Below are 22,512 nucleotides of genomic sequence, written 5' to 3'. Positions count from 1 at the left end.
TGTCCTTTTCCTGTTTTATTTGGACTTAATGCTGCCAAAGGTGCAAGCTGGGTTAGTAGTAGTAGTTCAAAATTTGAAGTCTCACAGGGAGGGAAAGGCTTGCTGGGGATTCACATAAGGGCATGTAGATACAGCAGTTGTTCTCAACTGTGGTAATTTTGTGCCCCAGGAGATGTGTGAGAATGTCTGGGGACATTCTTGGTTATCAGCTAGGGAAGTGCTATTGGCATCTAGTGACTAGAGGCCAGAGACACTACTAAATGTCACAGTGTGCAAGACAGCCTCCCACAATGAAGAATGAGCTTAACGACAAATCCACCAAACTGCTGCTATAAGCCCAAGTACCAGAGGTGTTAACTCACATGGGAAAACCACTTGCTCTAAACCACTGGGCAAACCAAGAGTCTCATTACACTGCTCCAAGAATACAGTTTGGGGGCTACTCAGCATGAAGCCAGGTGACAGACTGTTTCCATCCCTCAGCTTGGACTCTCCCCACACTGTCAATGGCTGAGCACACCTGCTCCAACAGCTCCATCTTCAGCTCTACTGAAGGACGTGCAGCTGTGTCTCGCCAGCACACCACTTTCAACCTCATACACACCAGGACACAACAGACCAACCAACAGGGAACTGGTTTCCAGAGTTCAGCTTTATTGTGCAGTACAGAAATCATTGGAGCCATTTTGAGACAGACATCACTGAAGGGAAGGCGCTGTCAAATCAATACTGCATTGCAGCTTGGTCCACCAAAAAAGCCACACCTGGGATACAAAAAAGCTTCTACATTTACCTGCTTTATGATTGGTTTCTTTCCCCTTTGTTCTCATCAGTTTATTAGGTTGAAACACTGCACACATGCTTCCTCCAAAATGACTCTCAAAGTCTGGAGCTGACTTAGAATTTTAGGCCCATATAAACCAAATGTGTGGCTATGCTACAGGGGCACTGTCATAATACTTGATGCAGAATATTGAGGTATAGGGAAAACTTAGAGATGCTGTCCCAAATTATGGAATATTTGATTTGACTTTTCAAATCTCTTTGTAAGTCAAGAGGATAGATGGCACTCAAACTGTACTGATCCAGCTCTTGAGCAAAAGCACATAATTGCAAAGGCTACAAGATACAAATACTGTATCAAGTTCTCTGCATCAACATCACATTTTTTTAAAACTGATCCTTCACTAGAAAAAAAAAGCCAGTATTGGTTAAATTGAACAGAATGTGGTAACTTGCCAATTCTGAATAGCCACTCCATGAAAACAAGTTAATACATGATATTAGAAAGAGGAGGAATATTTACTGGTACAGTGCTCTGTAATCTGTTTTGATTACAAAAGCAGGCCTTACAATATTGATTTCAATACAATACGCATTGTTTGCCAAATCTTAAGTTTGTCCTAATTAGGTAACATGTACTGCTGTTAGTCTTCCCCATAGATGTCATTTTTCTTGCGCTTCATTTCCTCAAAGTCAAACTCTGATCCTGTCATCCTCTTATAGATGTCCTTAATGTCATCACAGGTTGTCTCAAAGTGAGTTGTGGCATCATATGTGCGAGAAATAAAGATCTGGAAATAAACATTACAAACACTTGAGACTGTAGGAATATCTCCTGACAAAGCCTGCTAACACCCTTTTTAGATCACACTCACCTGGCTTTCTGTTCCCAAATCTTTTGGTACAAGGAGGTCACTGATGCTAACAAATCTGGAAGGAAAAAAGAATTAAGTCCGGAGGTGAGCTGACCCCACATCCATTTACGGCTTTGCCTGAAATCCAAAACCCAAAAGATAATAAGACTGATCAAGATGATACCCACACAGCAAGCAGCCAACGGCTGCTTTCACTCATCTAACAGGGTTCACTCCACCATGGAGCCAAAATCAATCTTTGACTTCAGCTGATAGAAATGAACACATCACTTACTTCTGTTCAACTGGTTCCAAGAGTTCCAAAGCTGGTCTGATTTCTTTCTCGGGTTCCTTGGTCTCCACAGTAGTACTAACTATGGCAATGTACTTCCCTTGTGCTGCCACATTGTGCGCAGAGGAAATCATGCAGACATAGATATCTGGAAACAAGTAATGCCATCTCACTGCCAAGGGTTGCAAACCGCGAGCATGTGTACATACTGCTTTCACCCATATATTAGTGAGGCGTGAATTAAAATTACATGGAACAGACAATATTTTCTATGCATAAGTTATAAATAGAGGCAAACAGGATCATATATAATGTGTGCAAATTCTTATAGGAACTTTCAGCCAAGGAGATTAGGGATTTATGTGGCACTGAACTGCTGGACTTGGAAATGAAATTTCTCTTCCAATCCCTGTCACAGCTAACTGGAACACTAACACACCTGATACCAACTGCTCTGCATTCTTCCTCTCTGAGCTTTCACAGACCCAGGGATCTGCTTGGAAACCCCTGAAAGATTACTTTAGTATAAGTCCCTTTGTTCTAGTAATAATATCCTGTGATTTTGGTTTCTTATATGGGAAAAAAATAACAGCTGACCCTTGAACAACGTGGAGGTGAGGGGGTGTTGAGCCCCCACCAAGCAGTCAAAAATCCACATGTAACTCCTGACTAACCCAAAACTTAACAGTCCATGTTCTCAATAAGGGCTTCTGGCCAACAGTAAGCAAGTAACACATATTTTGTATATGTGTTATGTACTATATTCTTACAATAAAAATAATTTCTTAAAAAATTGTTACTGATCTCCAAAATATTTCCCAATATATTTATTGAATAAATCTGCATTTGAGTGGGTCCAGAAAGTTCAAACCATGTTGATCAATGGTCAACTGTATAGACAGCTCTTAGCACCCCTTTTAAGTTGAATTTTTGATAAATAAAAGGGCTTCTAACTGAAAGGAAGATAGGAAAAGCTAGTGGATGGAAACTGATGAAAGAAAAATGGATTAGGAATTAAATTAGAACTAGGTCCTGATCTTAACTCAGAGAAAATCTTAAGTTAACAAAAAATGGCATATAAGCAGCACTGTCATCAGGTCAAAAACAGAAGTAAACCAACAGCACAAACTTCTTTGAGGCACACAGTGCTGAAGAGCCAGGAGACACCAGGACAGCTACCTATCTGATCCAGTTTTCTGGTGCTATTCTAAGTGAGGAAATGACGGTCCAAAGTAACAGGTAAGTCCCAGGAAAGGCTCTGGGGGCTAATTTGTCTATTTCAATGCAATGATGATTCAGGATGTTGACGAGCTAAAAGGGACCCATCGCACTGTTTCCCTTATGTAAACTAGTTACACTTCAGTGTAACAGCAGATACATGAGGAACACGGGATGAAACACAAGACAGATACGTCTAATAAAATTCTACAAACATCTGATCTTCATAACTCACCTGACTTGCGATTGACTTGGTTCTGTGGAATAATGATCTGGCAGGAGTTGGCATCATTGGTGTTTTTGATAGGGTGGCTGAGGATGCAGATGACCCTGATCACCTGGCCCACTTTTGCTACCCGATCTTTTACATAGCTGGGATCACAGATGAGCTGCTTACAACGAGCAAGCTGCACAAAATATTTGACTTTGTTATACAGTATCCATGACATAATTTAAAACTAACTCTGCCAACAATCCCTAGAATTCCCCAGAAACTGACCCCTGATTCTAAGTCCTGTTCAAATGGTAGGCCACATGCACAGAGGTACCCAACCTCAAAGAGAATTAAATGAAATATAGCGTATTTCAAGGCTATCATGCATGAATGGCCCTGGTAAAAACCAAATGTGCTGTGACAGTACTAATTACAAACAGACCAAAGTCAGTGTCATCTTAATATGCTAAGCAAAACTTTAATTGCAAGAGAAACTATAGTCGTCTTCCTCTTTATAGCAAAGCCTTCAAACTGAAGCAGCTGTGTGAGGCAAAGAAAAATGAACTAGGACATTTATCAGGTTAGAACATTTATCCCTATTTCCTAAACATCTGTTATGCTGAAAGCACAAGGTAATTACAAAAGATCTACAACAATAATAAAAGTTCAGATGGCGAATGACTGAGAGCAGATTATATGGTCTTTACCTATGGAATATAAGATTTTTAAATTTCTGAGGTGTTTTTTTTTTAAGCAATTCTATTTGTAAGACTTGGTATTTCATAAATTATGAACAATCTGGTTTACAGACCAACAGCATCACCTGAGAGCTTGTAAGAAAATGCAGACCCACCTCCTTCGACCTACTGAATCAGAACATGCACTTCAAAAACAATAATTTATATTCAATTAGAATTTGAGAAATACTGCACAAAAATCTACCAAAACAAAAAAACAGGTCAGTACTCTCCAAATCCAATTTCAACCAGTAAACTGAAAGTGGTACATATAAAGCTAGATTTAAGTAAAAATTTAGAAGACAGGCACCAGCCCACACTATATAAAATGTTTACCCTTACCATTCAGAGCTCATCCATAATGTTCATTTTGATCTTAAGAAATAATAGAAAGCACTATAACTGTTGTTTTTAAATAAAGTACAGCATCTATTTAACTAGTCCTTATTCATTATGAATACCAACTTGCCATAAAGAAAGGACATATAATCTGAAATCTAGCACTGATGTCCATACCAAATTTAAGTACATATTAGGAAATTTTCTTCACAAGACCACAGCATTTTTTAAATTGTAAAAGCTACTTACCTCTCCTTCAGATTTCACACCAATCACTTTTCCATTTTCCATAATGATTTCTTCAATTGGTTTATTGAGCATGTAGGTACCTCCATAAATAGCACTTAGCCTAAGAAAAAATGTTTAATTACAGGAATTTAAGAGTTATTTCACCTGCTAAAGTCCCCTTTCTTAGCATTTAATATATATTTGCTCAATTTCCTCCTAGAAGGCAATAGTTTAAAAATCATTAAAGCATCACTTATAAAACAGTCAAAACCATGACATGTTCACAGTTCTGACTACCAAGTCCAAAAAAAGCAATGATCCATAACCAGTTGGGGTGGGGGAAGTAGGGAGAGTGGGGAGACAGCTTATATTGGTCTAATCATCTTGCATATACAGAGAACTCTGAAAAATAACCAAAAAAACTACAGGAGGCACTAGAGTATGATAAAACCAGGCAGAAAGTGGAGAAGAGACTTGAAGCAAGAGGATGAGTTCTTTATGTGGTCTGGATGGCTTTCCAGATGGAATGACTTCCCTGGTCTTGTAACATGAGCAGCTATACCTACACAAGAAGAAGACCTGCAATATGATGTAAGGTGCTCTAGGACAGAATTTGGGGCTCTCAAAGGAGATGAAAATGGTGGGGGAAAATCACAAAAAAGGGGCAGCACCAAATCTATAAAATCTCTCCGAATCCTTAACTCCAGAAGTGCTCATACACAAAGGATATACCCCAAGGAATCGAGCAAAAAACAGTATCTGGACGGCACAAAACTGAGCAGAGATACAGCTGCGGGTGATAAAAACAAGTTTGAAGTGTCAAACCGCCATATTAGAGGAACTTGGTACACACCTTGAGCTATCCACAGAAACCCCAGGAGGATCCCACCTTGTATCAGCCAAAGACAAAAGACCCCTTAAAATGTAAAATCAAGCCTCCAAAAGTTCAACATGAGTGGCCAATAATTTGATGGCTCAAGCAAAAATCAACACTTCAGAAATGACTAAACACCTGAAGAAACAAGAAAATGTGGTCCAAGTAGAGTAAATGCAACCAACACAGACACCCAAATTACTGACCATTAGAATATGCAGGGCTTATGAGAAGAAAGCAAATCCTACCATTTGCAACAGCATGGATGGAGCTGGAGGGTATTATGCTTAGTGAAATAAGCCAGGCAGAGAGAGACAAGTACCAAACGATTTCCCTCATTCGTGGAGTATAACAACGAAGCAAAACTAAAGGAACAAGACATCAACAGACTCCAGGCTCCAAGAAGGGACTAGTGGTTACCAAAAGGGAGGGGTGGGGAGGTGGGAGGGAAAGGGGGATTGAGGGGTACTATGATTGGTACAGATGGTGTGGGGGCAGGGGGGTAATGGGGAAGACAGTCTAACAGAGAAGACAAGTAGTGACCCTGGCATCTCACTACACTGATGACAGTGACTGCAATGGTGTATAGGGGGACTAGATAATATCGGTGAATGCACTAACTACAATGTTTTACATGTGAAACCATAAGCGTGTGTATCAATGATACCAGAAAAAAAATATGCACGGCTTAGAGGCAACTACTGTAAACATCTTCAAGCACATCCTTGTTCAAAAGTTGAGAGTCAAAATGAGTATTTTTTTTAAAAATTGAAATTATAGATCTAGAAAGTACACTACTAAAAAATAAAACTCACTTTATGGGATAAACAGCCTTTTGGGATTGAAAGAAAAGTCCACAACTTGAAGTCAAATGAACATTACCCAATAGGAAGCATGGGGAGAAAGTATACGAACAAAGCCTCAGTGACCAATGGAGCAACAGCAAGCAGGACTACAAGTCACGGAAGTCCAGGGGTAAAGCAGAGAAAATGGGTCAGAATATCTAAGGATGATAATGACTGTCAAGTTCCCAATTTGATTTAAAAAAATTAATGCACACATCCAACAAGTTCAGTAATCCCACGCATACCCATATGTAGGCTAATCCTTGTGAGCAGCCAAAAATCTCAAAAGCAGCTAGAGGAAAAGAACTTACATGCACAGAAGCAGCTATGAATTACAGACACAGTTAACTTCTCACTAGAAACAAAGACCACAGAAGGAAGTCTGTAGATGCTGAATGAAAAAACATAAAGCCAACAAAAGTCCTTCAAAAATGAAGGTGACATTAACACCTCCAAATAAACAAAAGCTGAGAGAGTTCATCAGCAGATCTGTAGCTATACAATGCAAAAGAAAAGGTGAAGAGAAATAACAGCAGATGGAAACAAGGATTTACAATAAAGAATGAAGAGCAACAGACGTAAAAATGTGTGAAAATGGTTACTTTTTATCCTTTTCACTCATTTATACTGTTTAGCACAGAAATTACAATTCTGTTATGTGACTTATCAAGTATGCAGATGTAAACAGCACAAAGGAGAGTGGTAAATGCAAGTTAATTACCACAGAGTTATGTTTTCTGTAAAGTACTACAGTATTAACTCAAACTGTGTTAAGGGATGCACACTATAACCTACAGAGTGAGCCCTACAAATCTAACCCATGTAGCTAAGAAATCACTAGAGGAATAAAGGTGGAATATGGGAAAACATTTGATTAGTTGATGAAGAGGAAAGAAGGGTGGGAAAATAGGAGGAGAAAAAAGAAACAACACACCTAATTCCAACCATATCAATACTTATAGTAACTGTAAATGGACTAAATCCCATTAAAAGCCAAGGTTATAGCATCTGGATTTCAAAAAAGCAATAATCAACTATACGCTGTTTTGTTACAAGAGACTTCCTTTACATACAAAGACAGTTTGAAAATAAATGAATGGAAAAAGAGATAAGAACACAAAGCAAGTTGGTAAGATTATATTTGATATTAGACTAAGAAAACGTGGTGACATAATCAGAAATGAGTATCACCTAGTAAAAAACTTTCAATGAAAGAAGTACAAACTGGATTCTTACAAGATTAAAGATGGTGGCATGAGAGGAGAGACAGTGACCTCCTCTTAAAACCGTATGTAATACAAAAATATAATTAATATAACTAATCCTGCAAGAACAACAGGAAAGAGGACTGTGCCAGACTGCATAAACCTGGAGAAGACAGACCCCACGGAACAGGGTAATGTACCAAAGCTGTGACCCAGCAGGACCCACCAAGCCTTTCCCCCATCCCAGCTCACCAGCAGAAGGAAGAGAAAGAGAGCCAGGAGGGAATGGAGATCTGGGACTGCTGAACACGTAGCCCTGGACATCTGCTCTGGAAGCATTAAACTACATTGCATGGTGCTCTGGTGATTACTGGTGTTGGAAAGCTAAGACAGGCAGAATACCTGGAGAGACTGAGATTCCAGCTACTTGTGGAAAATGGATTCATATCTGGCTGATCTGGGTGGACAGTCTGAGAGACTTCATAAAAGCGAGAGGACTGCTAAAGGGGCAAGGACTGCACAGAGCTTAATGATCAGAAGAGACAGGGTAGACAAAATTGTCCAGGTGCACTCTGCCCAGCAGGCTGGGAAGTTTCACCATTGTGAGGTGCTCCTTCCCCGTGGCTGGCTATGCAGCTTAAAGGCCCCCCACTGTGATAGGCATTCTGTTGCGCCTTCCTCCCGGCGATTTGACAACTACCTTGCAAACTGGCAAACCCTGCCCTGATGTCAGGCCAGCCACAGGGAAGCCCCGCCTACAGCAGCGACAAACACAAAGCACAGAGGCTTACACCTGTGTTTGGCGCACTGATTTCTGACAGTGGAGACAGGCATAGCAGCTGGGAAGCAGGAAACAGCTCTTTCCTCCATGCAGGCATCAGCACCACCTGTGAACCCTGACATCTCTCCAATCACTGAGCAGCTCAAGAGAGAAGAGTTTCTGGGCACTAGAGGGGGCCACATACAAATATGAAAGGTCAAAGGAACCTGGTTCAAAGCAAAATCTCAACAACAGAAAAAGATTAGAGTGAAACTGAATTAATAAATCTTCCTGAAATAGACTTCAAAAAAAAATCATGAACATGCTCCTGGAGGCACAGAAAAATATTCAAGATCTCAGGAATGAATTTAGGATGGAGAGCCAATCGTTGAAGTACACAAGGGAGGGTATTAGAAGCAGATATCTAGATAAGGTGGAGGAGAAAATAAAATAGAAATTATAGGAGAGGAATACAAGGAAGCTGAAGTACAGAAAGAAAAAAAGATGTCTAGGAATGAAAGAATACTAAGAGAACTGTGTGACCAATCCAAACAGAACAATATTTGTATTACAGGGGTACCAGAAGAAGAAGAAGAGAGAAAAAGAGAGGAAGAAATTCCTGAAAACACCCACAATCTGGGGAAGGAGATAGTCTCTCAGGCTATTGAGGTGGAGAGATCTCCCAACACATGGGACCCAAGGAAGATAACACCAAGACATATAATTATTAAAATGAAAAAGATCAAGGATAAGGACAGACTGTTAAAACCAGCCAGAGAGAGAAATAAGATCACATACAAAGGAAAACCCATCAGGCTATCATAAGACTTCTCAGCAGAAACCTTACAGGTCAGAAGGGAGTAGCATGGTATATTTAAAGCAACAAAGCAGAAGGGCCACGAATCAAGAATAATTTATCCGGCAAGATTAACATTTAAATTTGAAGGATGTAATTTGATAGGGATAGCATCAAATCTCTGTATTGCTTTGGGCAGGATGGCCATTTTGATGATATTAATTCTTCCTAGCCAAGAGCATAGGATGAGTTTCCATTTCTTAGTGTCCTCTTTAATTTCTCTTAAGAGTGTCTTATAGTTTTCAGGGTATAGGACTTTCACTTCCTTGGTTAGGTTTATTCCTAGGTATTTTATTCTTTTTGATGCAATTGTGAATGGAATTGTTTTCCTGATTTCTCTTTCTATTAGTTCATTGTTAGTGTATAGGAAAGCCACAGATTTTTTGTGTGTTAATTTTGTATCCTGCACCTTTGCTGAATTCCGATATTAGTTCTAGTAGTTTTGGAGTGCAGTCTTTGCAGATTTTTTTTGTACAATATCATGTCATCTGCAAATAGTGACAGTTTAACTTCTTCTTTACCAATCTGGATTCCTTGTATTTCTTTGTTTTGTCTAATTGCCATGGCTAGGACTTTCAGTACTATGTTGAATAACAGTGGGGAGAGTGGGCATCCCTGTCTTGTACCCGATCTCAGAGGAAAAGCTTTCAGCTTCTCGCTCTTCAGTATGATGTTGGCTGTGCTTTGTCATATATGGCCTTTATTATGTTGAGGTACAACAGCATTCTTCAATGAACTGGAACAAATAGTTCAAAAATTCATATGGAAACACCAAAGACCCCGAATAGCCAAAGCAATCCTGAGAAAGAAGAAGAAAGTGGGGGGGATCTCGCTCCCCAACTTCAAGCTCTACTACAAAGCCACAGTAATCAAGACAATTTGGTACTGGCACAAGAACAGAGCCACAGACCAGTGCAACAGAATAGAGACTCCAAACATTAACCCAAACATATATGGTCAATTAATATACGATAAAGGAGCCATGGACATACAATGGGGAAATGACAGTCTCTTCAACAGATGGTGCTGGCAAAACTGGACAGCTACATGTAAGAGAATGAAACTGGATCATTGTCTAACCCCATAAACAAAAGTAAATTCGAAATGGATCAAAGACCTGAATGTAAGTCATGAAAACATAAAACTCTTAGAAAAAAACATACGCAAAAAGTCTCCTGGACATAAACATGAGTGACATCTTCATAAATATATCTCCCCGGGCTAGGGAAACAAAAGCAAAAATGAACAAGTGGGACTACATCAAGCTGAAAAGCTTCTGTACAGTAAAGGAACACCATCAATAGAACAAAAAGGTACCATACAGTATGGGAGAATATATTCATAAATGACAGATCCAATAAAGGGTTGACATCCAAAATACATAAAGAGCTCACGCACCTCAACAAACAAAAAGCAAATAATCCAATTAAAAAATAGGCAGAGGAGCTGAATAGACAGTTCTCTAAAGACTAACAGACACATTAAAAGATGCTCCACATCGCTAGTCATCAGAGAAATGCAAATTAAAACCACAATGAGATATCACCTCACACCTGTAAGGATCGCCACCATCCAAAAGACAGACAACAAACGCTGGCGAGGTTGTCGAGAATGGGGAACCCTCCTACACTGCTGGTAGGAATATAAATTAGTTCAACCACTGTGGAAAGCAGTATGGAGGTTCCTCAAAAAGCTCAAAATAGAAATACCATTTGACCCAGGAATTCCACTCCTAGAAATTTACCCTAATGCAGCAGCCCAGTTTGAAAAAACATATGCACCCCTATGTTTATCGCAGAACTATTTACAATAGCAAAGGAATGGAAGCAACCTAAGTGTCCATCAGTAGATGAATGGATAAAGAAGATGTGGTACATATACACAATAGAATATCATTCAGCCATAAGAAGAAAACAAATCCTACCATTTGCAACAACATGGATGGAGCTAAAGGGTTTTATGCTCAGTGAAATAAGCCAGGCAGAGAAAGACAAGCATCAAATGATATCACTCATATGCGGAGTATAAGAACAAAGAAAAACTGAAGGAACGAAACAGCAGCAGAATCACAGAACCCAGTTACCAAAGGGAAAGGGACTGGGGAGGATGGATGGGAAGGGAGGCATAAGGGTGGGGAAAAAGGAAAGAAGCCTTACTATTAGCATGTATAATGTCAGGGGGGGGCATGGGGAGGGCTGTACATCACAGAGAAGACAAGTAGTGATTCTACAGCATCTTACGCTGATGGACAGTGACTGTAATGGGGTTTGTGGGGGGGACTTGGTGAAGGGGGGAGCCTAGTAAACATAATGTTCTTTGTGTAATTGTAGATTAATAACAAAAAAAAATTGAAGGCGGGATTAAACAATTTCCAGATAAGCAAAAGCTGAGAGAATTTTGATCCCACAAGCCATCTCTACAGTGTATTTTGGAGGGACTGCTATAGGTGGAAGTGTTCCTAAGTTTAAATAACTGTCACCAGAGGTAATAAAAAGGGATAGACAAAGAGTACAGAATATGATACCTAATATATAAAGGATGGAGGAGGAAGAAAAGGAGGGGGAAAAAAACGAATCTTTAGGTTGTGTTTGTAATAGCATACTAGGTGAGTTAAGTTAGACTCTTAGATAGTGAGGAAGTTACCCCTGAACCTTTGGTAACCACAAATCTAAAGCCTGCAATGGCAGTAAGTACATACCTATCAATAATCAGCCTAAATGTCAATGGTCTGAATGCACCAATCAAGACATAGATACTGAATGGATAAAAAAAAAACAAGACCCAACTATATGCTGCCTACAAGAGACATATTTCAAACCCAAAGACATACACACAGACTAAAAGTGAAGGGATGGAAAAAGATATTTCATGCAACTAATAGGGAGAAAAAAGCAGGTGTTGCAGTACTTGTATCAGACAAAATAGACTTCAAAACAAAGCACAAGAGACAAAGAAGGACATTACATAATGATAAAAAGGGGTCAGTCCAACAAGAGAATATAAACATTATTAACATCTATGTGCCCAACACAAGAGCATCTACATACATGAATCAAATACAACAGAATAAAAGGGGAGATAGAATGCAATGAATTCATTCTAGGAGACTCCCAACACTCCACTCACTCCAAAGGACAGATCAAGAAGACCGAAAATAACTAAGGAGACAGAGGCATTGAACAGTACACTAGAACAGATTGACCTAACAGAAATATACAGAATTCTCCACCCAAAAGCAGCAGGATACACATTCTTCTCAAGTGCACATGGAACATTTTCAAGAATAGATCATATATTAGGACACAAAGAGCCTCAGAAAATTCAAAAAGACTGAAATTGTACCAAACAGCTTCTCACACCACAAAGGTATGAAACTAGAAAGAAATTATGCAAAGAAAACGAAAAAGCCCACAAACACATGGAGGCTTCACAACATGCTCCTAAATAACCAATGACCAAAACAGAGATCAAGCAATATATGGAGACAAATGACAACAATAATTCAACACCACAAAATCTGTGGGACACAGCTAAGGCCGTGCTAAGAGGGAAGTATATTGCAATACAGGCCTGCCTCAGGAAAGAAGACCAACCCCATATGAACAGTATGAACTCACAATTAATGAATCTAGAAAAAGAAGAACAAATAAGGCCCAAAGTCAGTAGAAGGAGGTACATAATAAAGATGGAACAGACTAAAGAGCTCAGATATAAACCCAAGCATATATGGTCAATTAATATATGATAAAGGAGCCATGAACATACAGTGGGCAAATGACAGCCTCTTCAACAGCTGATGTTGGCAAAACTGGACAGTTACATGCAAGAGAATGAAACTGGGTTATTGTCTTACCCCATACACAAAAGTAGATTTGAAATGGATCAAAGACCTGAATGTAAGTCATGGAACCATAAAACTCTTAGAAAAAAACATAGGCAAAAATCTCCTGAATATAAACAAGAGCAACTTCTTCCTGAATGCATCTCTTCGAGCAAGGGAAACAAAAGCAAAAACGAACACACGGGACTACATCAAACTTAAAGCTTCTGGGGGAGAGAACCAAGATGGCGGCGTGAGTAGAGCAGCGGAAATCTCCCAAAACCATACATATTTTTGAAAATACAACAAATACAACTAATCCAAAAAGAGAGACCAGAAGACACAGGACAACAGTCAGACTACATCCACACCCACGAGAACCCAGTGCCTCGAGAAGGGGGTAAGACACAAACCGTGGCCCTGCGAGACCCGAGTGCCCCTCACCCCAGCTCCCAAAGGGAGGAGAGGAGTCGGAGTGGGGAGGGAGAGGGAGCCCAGGACTGCTAATCACCCAGCCCTAGCCATCCACACTGGAGCACAGATACACAGTGTGTGTGTTGGGTGCTGGAAACTAGGTAACCAGGACAGTAAGACCTGTGAGCGGGTCCCCACAACCGGTGCCCCTGGGACAAAGAAAAGCGAGTGCTTTTTGAAAGTCTTAAAGGGACAGGGACCCCACAGCTGGATGGAAGCGCCCTGGGACACTTAGCCCAGCAGCTGCGAATCCCCGGGGAACTCTGGACGCCTGAACGCCCACAGCACAGCTCACAGACCCCTCACCGTGATAAACAGCCTCCCGCCTGTTCCCCCCCCGATGAGACTCCACATATTGGAGCAGCAGCCTGAGGCAGGCCACACCCACAGCAACTGCAGAGCTAAATAAACTCCATAGTGGCCGGGTAAGATCAGAAGCCCCATCTGCACTCAGCTGCCCAGCACAAGCTGCTAGAGGCCGCTGTTCTCCCAGGAGAGGAAGGCCATAAACTGGCAAGAAGGGACTTTCTCTTACCCAACACACGTGCCAGCTCCCCACAAATACATCTATCACCATGAAAAGGCAGAAGAAAACTGATACATACCAAGATCACAGAGGCAAGCCCTGAGAAGGAGATAGACCTACCCAGTCTTTCTGAAAAAGAATTAAAAATAAAGCTCATAACCATGCTGATGGAGCTGCAGAGAAATATGCAAGAGCTAAGGGATGAAGTCCAGAGGGAGATTACAGACGTCCAGAGGGAGATTACAGAAGTGAAACAAACTCTGGAAGGATTTATAAGCAGAATGGATAAGATGCAAGAGGCCATTGATGGAATAGAAACCATTGAACAGGAACGCATAGAAGCTGAGAGAGAGAGAGATAAAAGGATCTCCAGGAATGAAACAATATTAAGAGAACTGTGTGACCAATCCAAAAGGAACAATATCCGCATTATAGAGGTACCAGAAGAAGAAGAGAGAGAAAAAGGAATAGAAAGAGTATCTGAAGAAATAATCGCTGAAAACATCCCCAAACTGGGGAAAGAAATAATCGATCAGACCATGGAAGTGTACAGAACTCCCAACAGAAAGGACCCAAGGAGGACAACACCAAGACACATAATAATTAAAATGGCAAAGATCAAGGACAAGGACAGAGTTTTAAAGGCAGCTAGAGAGAGGAAAAAGGTCACCTACAAAGGAAAACCCATCAGGCTATCATCAGAATTCTCAGCAGAAACCTTACAGGCCAGAAGAGAATGGCATGATATATTTAATGCAATGAAAGAGAAGGGCCTTGAACCAAGAATACTGTATCCAGCATGATTATCATTTAAATATGAAGGAGGGATTAAACAATTCCCAGACAAGCAAAAGTTCAGGGGAATTTGCCTCCCACAAACCACCTCTACAGGGCATTTTAGAGGGACTGCTCTAGATGGGAGCACTCCTAAGACTAAATAGATGTCACCAGAGAAAATAAAATCACAGCAAAGAAAGCAGACCAAACAAATACTAACTAAAGGCAAAAAATAAAATCAACTACCCACAAAAGCAGTTAAAGGAAGCACAAAAGAGCACAGAATAAAAGAACCAACATGTAAAGAACGGAGGAGGAGGAATAAAAAGGGAGAAAAATAAAGAATGACCAGACAGTGTTTAAAACAGCTCAGTGAGTTAAGTTAGACAGTAAGATACTAAAGAAGCTAACCTTGAACCTTTGGCAACCACGAATCTAAAGCCTGCAATGGCAATAAGTACATATCTTTCAATGATCACCCTAAATGTAAATGGACTGAATGCACCAATCAAAAGGCACAGACTAATAGAATGGATAAAAAAGCAAGACCCATAATCTATATGCTGCTTACAAGAGACTCAACTCAAACCCAAAGACTATAAGAACAAAGAAAGACTGAAGGAACAAAACAACAGCAGAATCATAGAACCTAAGAATGGACTAACAGTTACCAAAGGGAAAGGGACTGAGGAGAAAGGGAGGGAAGGGAGGGATAAGGTGGGGAAAAAGAAAGGGGACATTATGATTAGCATGTATAATGTGGGGGGGGGGCATGGGAAGGGCTGTGCAACACAGATAAGACAAGTAGTGATTCTACAGCATCTTACTACGCTTATTGGACAGTACTGTAATGGGGTCTGTGGGGGGGATTTGGTGAAGGGGGGACCCTAGTAAACATAATATTCTTCATGTAATTGTAGATTAATGACAACAAAATTAATTAATTAATTTTTAAAAATTGAAACATAAAAAAAAAGCTTCTGTACCCTACACTGATGGACAGTGACTGCAATGGGGTTTGGGAAGGGACTTGATAATATGGGTAAACGTAGTAACCACATTGTTTTTTCATGTGAAAGCTTCATAAGAGTGTATATCAATAATACCTTAATAAAAAGTTTCTGTATAGCAGAGGACACCATCAATATAACAAATGCATCCTACAGTGTGGGAGAATATATTTGTAAATGACATATCCAACAAGGGGTTAACATCCAAAATATATAAAGAACTCACACACATAAAGACAGTTCTCCAAAGAAGAAATTCAGATGGCCAACAGACACATGAAAAGATGCTCCACATCGCTGATCATCAGAGAAATGCAAATTAAAACCACAATGAGATATCACCTCACACCTGTAAGGATTGCCACCATCCAAAAGACAAACAACAATAAATGTTGACGAGGATGTGGAGAAAGCGGAACTCTCCTACACTGCTGGTGGGACTGTAAATTAGTTCAACCATTGTGGAAAACAATATGGAGGGTCCTCAAAAAACTCCAAATAGAAATACCATTTGACCCAGAAATTCCACTCCTAGGAATTTACCCAAAGAATACAAGTTCTCAGATTCAGAGAGACATATGCACCCCTATCTTTACTGTAGCACTATTTACAGTAGCCAAGATATGGAAGCAACCTAAGTGTCCATCAGTAGATGAATGGATAGAGAAGAGGTGGTACATATACACAATGGAATACTACTCAGCCATAAGAAAGACATAAATCCTTCCATTTGCAACAATATGGATGGAGCTGGAGGATATTATGCCCAGTGAATTAAGCCAGGTGGAGAAAGAAAAGTACGAAATGATTTCCCTCATTTGTGGAGTATAACAACAAAGCAAAACTGAAGAAACAAAACAGCAACAGACTCACAGACTCCAAGAAGGGACTAGCGGTTGCCAAGGGGGAGAGGGAGGGGAGGGGAAGGGGATTGAGGGGTATTATGATTGGCGCACATGGTGTGTGGGGGATCATGGGGAAGACGGTGTAGCAGAGAGGGCAAATAGTGACTCTCTGGCATCTTAGTGTACTGTTGGGCAGTGACTGCAGTGGGGTATGGGGGGTCACAATAACATGGGTGACTGTAGTAACCACATTGTTTTTTTATGTGAAACCTTCATAAGAGTGTATCAATAATACCTTAATAAAAAAAAAAGGAAGTACAAACTGACAGAACTAAAGTAAGAAACAGATAAATCTACCTTCTTGGTAAGAAGACCCTCTCTCAGTGATAGAACCAGAAACAGAATCAACAAGAATACATATATAAATGACTCTTATCAGCTGCCTTTATAGAACACTGCACACAATACATGCAGAATGCACATTCTTTCAAGGGCATATTCACTGACTTGGGACGTTTGGCCATAAATCATATATTTGGCTATAAATTATTCCTTAACAAATTTATTAATTTCAGAGATTGAAATTTTCCAAATTTGTTCTCCAGCCAGAATGTAATTAAATTAGATGCCAGTAACAATAATATATGTAGGAAGATCTCCAAATGCTTAGGAATAAATACACTGGAAAAATGTTTTCGGAGATTTGCAACAATTTGAAAAAACATTGTCTTTAGCTTAGTTTATGGTAAGAATACAGACTGTAGTACATATAACATGCAAACTATGTGTTAAACAACTGTTCATGTTATTGCTATGGTATTTGGTCAACAGTAGGCTTAGTAGTTTAGTTTTTGGGTAATCATAATCCAAAGTTACACTGCATGTGGTATTGACACCCCTAACTCCCTCACTGTTCAAGGGTCACTTGTATTTTCAAATAACCCAAGAATCAAAGGAAAAAAAAAATAGTAAAGACAGGGTATGGTATTGGATGGTGGTTAGAGGGAAATTTTTTATTCTTTAAACCCTAGTATTAGAAAAGAAAAGTGCAAAATTAGTTGCCTGTTTCAACCTTAAAAAACTAAAAGAAAAACCAAGTAGAAGGAAGAAATTAAGAAGAGAAATCAATAAAACAGAAAAAAAGCTACAGGAGTAATAAAGCTAAAAATCTGGTCCTTTGATAGGATTTTATCCAAGAAAAGAGAGATGATATGAAATTAAAACATATGAAGGAAAGAGAATTTATAAGAATGAAGACGGGAACTTCACTACAGACCCTATACACCTCAAAAGAGTAAAGGAATATTATGGACAGTTTTTAATAAAAAAATTCAAGAACTTATTCAGAATGGTGAAATTCCTTGAAAAACAACTGAAATAGAACTGGTACAATTGAACAGTCTTGTTTCTAATTCATATGTGTGTATACACAAACACACACACAAATTAAACCTAAAAATAAAAAGAAAATATATCTTGAGTAAGTGATGTTTACATTAGGAATGCAAGGTTAGTTTATGAAACAAAAAATCAACCTGTGTATTTCATCATAGTAACAGACCAAAGAATAAAATCTGTATCATTAACTATTTTTATTAACTCAATGTCAATACCCATTCATAATAAAAACTCATCAAGCAATGAAATGGAATTTAATCTGACAAAACCATCTAAAATAAAACCTACAGAAACATATTTAATAATGAAATGTTGAAAACATTCCTCTTAATAGTGGGAACAAAGCAAGGATGTCCATTCTCACCACTTGTACTCATACTTCTGGAAGTCCTAGGCAGTAAATAAAGGCAGAGAGGCTAAACTCAACAGTTGTAAGATGATATGACTGTACAGTCTAAGCCTATAAAACTGGTAAAATAAATGAAAGGATATAGGTCCATTGTGGAAAGCAGTATGGAGGTTCCTCAAAAAGCTAAAGTAGAAATACCATTTGACCCAGGAATTCCACTCCTAGGAATTTACCCTAAGAATGCAGTAGCCCAGTTTGAAAAAGACAGATGCGCCCTTATGTTTATTGCAGCACTATTTACAATAGCCAAGATAGGGAAGCAACCTAAGTGTCCATCAGTAGATGAATGGATAAAGAATATGTGGTACATATACACAATGAAATATTATTCAGCCATAAGAAGAAAACAAGTCCTACCATTTGCAACATGGATGGAGCTAGAGGCTATTATGCTCAGTGAAATAAGCCAGGCGGAAAAAGGTAAGTATCAAATGGTTTCACTCATCTGTGGAGTCTAAGAACAAAGAAAAAAACTGAAGGAACAAAACAGCAGCAGAATCACAGAACCCAAGAATGGACTAACAGTTACTAAAGGGATAGGGACTAGGGAGGATGTGTGGGAAGGGAGGGACAAGGGGCGAAAAGGGTCATTACCATTAGCAGACATAATGTAGGGGGTGGGGGGCACGGGGAGGGTTGTACAACACAAAGACAAGTGGTGATTCTACAGCATCTTACTATGCTGATGGACAGTGACTGTAATGGGGTATGTGGTGGGGACTTGATGTTGGGGGGAGTCTAGTAACCATAATGTCACTCATGTAATTGTAGATTGATGATACCATTGCAGATTAATGATACCAAAAAAAAAATTAAAAAATGTGCAGGACATGAGCAACCGAGCAACCATAACACAAAATTATACAAAGCTCACAAAAAGATAAGCAACATTAGTCCTCAGGAAACCAGTGAGATGGCACTTCACACCAACTTCTTTGGTTAAAATTAAAAAGACAAAACGAAATGTCTGCAAGGATGTGGAGCAACTTAAAACTCTCATACACTGCTGAGTGTTATGTAAAATGGTATAACCACTCTGGAAGGCTGGCAGTTTCTTCTGAAGAAGATACACTTCATATAGTTCCCATTATCAGCCAACAATTCTACCCCTGGATATTTACCCAAGAGAAACAATAACTATGTCCATACAGACTTTTACACCAAAGTCCCCAAGCTCAGAGGAACCAGATGTCCATCAAAAGGACAATGTGGTATATTCACATAATTCATACAACAGAGTATTATTCAATATTTGAAAAACAAACTACCAGCACATGGATACCATAAACATGGATGAATCTCAGAAGTATTTTTAAGCAAAAGCCAGACACAGATGAGTACACACTGTACTACTGAGTACATATTGTATTATTCCCTCTACATAACTTCAAAAACAGGCAAAATTAATCATGTGACAGAAATCACAAATGTTGTCCCTACAATGTGGGGGATGGTGATTATGAGGAGCTATGATGAAACTTTCCAGACTGAGGGAAAATGTTCTATGTTTGACTAGTACTGGTTACATAGGTCTATATGTTTTATCAAACTTAATTTTATTCTACTAGAGACCTGTGGTTTCATTTTATGTAAATTTCAATAAATATAAAAAGCAAAATAAAGCTCTATCATGTCTCAGTACTCACAACCATACTTACATACTTCTGTTGAAGAAGGATGTTTGGGAGTAGTGGAGTTTTAGCAAACAGGTTAAGTATGAGCTATTACCTTGCAAATCCTTGTGGCAGTTCTCCAAGGCCATAGAGTGGATAAAGGTATGGGCTTTTGCCGTATCTTGCCAAAGACTCACTGTAAAGTTTAATCCTATTAATGGTTTCACAACATGACTGATCTAAATAGCTGGAAAAAAGGAAATAATAGAAAAGGGCTTTAGTTTTCACTCTTGTGTTCAATTTAAACTTTTTTCCGAAGTAACTTCAGTTCACTACCTTTGTATTTTACTTGAGAGGTTCTAACCGTAACCTGCAACTAGAACCTCTTCTGTAGAAAAACGTGATTATATACTTTTGTTAGAATCTACACTTTAGAGATATGGGAAGTGCAGCAAGAGTTCCAAGAAAAATATAAAAACCAAAAAACTCACTCGTCAGTTCTGTAAAGTGCCAGGGCATGCCCGGTAAAATCTATGACATCCTGTCCCAAGTCAAACTTCTTGTACACCTCTCGCATCGTGGTCTTCTGAGGATCAATGCCTTCAAATGTTCTACCATCTTTTTCATCGAAATTGGCAACATATACTAGGAATTTTCTGAAGCGACGTTTTTCAAAAAGCCCCATTAAGCCTAAAAAAATAATTTTCAAAAAGTAAATACAACAGGACACTGTGGTAAAGAAAACGTGAGAGGCAAGTTCAAATGTGCCATGTTAGGGCCTGAGCCTCTTGTGTTGCAATGTGCAACTTAAGATATAGGAGTTTAGACAACACAGCTTCTACTTTCCCAACAGTTTATATTTTTTAAAACAAAGTGACATAATTACAAACATCAGTTATTAAGTCTTTAATTTTACAACACAGTTACAAATAATTATAACCAGTACTTAATTAAATGTAATATGCTCAATTAAACCCTTTATTAGGTACAAAGTAAAATTACTTTGAAAAACTATTCAAGAAGGCATCCGACTGTTTTTTTGACAACTCTGATCTACTCTCAGTCAACTGCTTAAAATTCTGAGAGCTCTTCTTTCTCTCTAAGATTCACTCTGTCATTTCATGGAAAAGATGTTGATTATGCTTTCCCTTATTTATTTATAGTCTGTCTCCCACTACTGTCAGCTCAACATGGGAAAGCATTTGTTTACTTTTTCATTCTGTTGAACCCTCCCTAACCCCAAACCTAGAGGGAACCTGACACAAAGTAAGTGCTCCATAAACATTCAATACATGTAATCAACATCTAATGGGAGTAAATATAAAAGCCAGCTTATTCATATACTGGATTTATAAATAAATGAAGAAAAATGTTCAAATACATGATAAAGGATTTAAAAAGAGTCTTTCTGCAATTACTCCCTTCTCACTCCTAGTGTAGAAAGGGATAATGTACTTCATTCAACTGCACACTGAGGTTTATTTACAAAGAAATACACTTAGGTCAAGACTTAACAGAAAAGGCTACAAAATCCAGAGCAGTTTCAATGAGAGAATATGTAAAACCTTTCCAATCAGCCAACAGGTATGAGATCTGACCATAGCATTTTTTTAAAAATTAGAGTGAAATTGTGTCACAAGACTATTGCTAAGATATGATGCACCACAAAGACTTTTAATGGTGGACCTAAGTGGCCTCCCTTCAGATTAGTAGCTGAAGCTGCAGCAGACACATCTGACCTCAGAACACAAGCCCAGGGGTTCACTTAGCTTAGTGATACCAGAGGTGATTTGTTGGTGTCAAATGGATCCCTCACAGCAGTAGGGTGAAAATAAGCTAAAGATTCCAATGAAGACAGAAGATTTTGCTAGGCACATTCCAAAGCTATTCATGAAACTTAAAACATTTGTCAACATAGTATCTATGTTCAATATTACTCTGGAGATCAAATTATTTCTCACTGATATGATTAAAATAATGCCTGACCAAATAATAATAATAATAATGTCTGACCAATCAACAAATATTTTTTGGAACCTTGAGGTTTTAGTTGCCATCATAAACTACCACTAGAGCCAACAGTGTATCCAGCTCCTAAAAAAGCCAATGTAAACTTAAGCTACATTAGCAGAAATAAACTGCCCTAGAAAAGTAACAGCCCCACTGACACCGAGAAAGCAGACGAATCTGGAGTATTTCATCTGGTCTGGCTGCCATATTTTTATATCTAGAACACCTTGGCAAATCAGAGCCTTTCCAAAGAGAGGTGGCCAATAGTGGCCTACTATATGAGGACAGGAACTAGCAACGTTTAACATGAAGAAAAAAAGAATTAGAGTGGATGTGATAATTATTAAAATATCTAAAAAGCTAAATTTATACTACATGATATAGTGGTTCAAGCACGGGGAACCAAAGTCAGACAAATCTGGCTT

General features: G+C 39.0%; 1 protein-coding gene across 2 annotated transcripts in view; it reads right to left on the bottom strand.

Annotated features, from left to right (window-relative positions):
• Window positions 1-634: 634 nt before the first annotated feature.
• Window positions 635-22,512, bottom strand: part of GDI2 (GDP dissociation inhibitor 2) — a 37,163-nt gene continuing 15,285 nt past the window's right edge. For both annotated transcript variants that reach the window (XM_037001538.2, XM_017676948.3), the window contains exons 5-11: window positions 20,569-20,767; window positions 20,193-20,324; window positions 4,687-4,786; window positions 3,383-3,554; window positions 1,933-2,077; window positions 1,659-1,713; window positions 635-1,574 (exon numbers count right to left, since the gene is read on the bottom strand). In XM_037001538.2, the coding sequence (XP_036857433.1) occupies window positions 1,428-1,574; window positions 1,659-1,713; window positions 1,933-2,077; window positions 3,383-3,554; window positions 4,687-4,786; window positions 20,193-20,324; window positions 20,569-20,767 (950 nt within the window). In that variant the 3' untranslated portion in view covers window positions 635-1,427. The remainder of the gene's footprint in view (window positions 1,575-1,658; window positions 1,714-1,932; window positions 2,078-3,382; window positions 3,555-4,686; window positions 4,787-20,192; window positions 20,325-20,568; window positions 20,768-22,512) is intronic.

This window comes from Manis javanica, chromosome 2 (genome assembly GCF_040802235.1).
Source record: "Manis javanica isolate MJ-LG chromosome 2, MJ_LKY, whole genome shotgun sequence".
NCBI classification, from domain to species: domain Eukaryota; kingdom Metazoa; phylum Chordata; class Mammalia; order Pholidota; family Manidae; genus Manis; species Manis javanica.
This window is presented reverse-complemented; position numbering and strand designations above follow the sequence as displayed.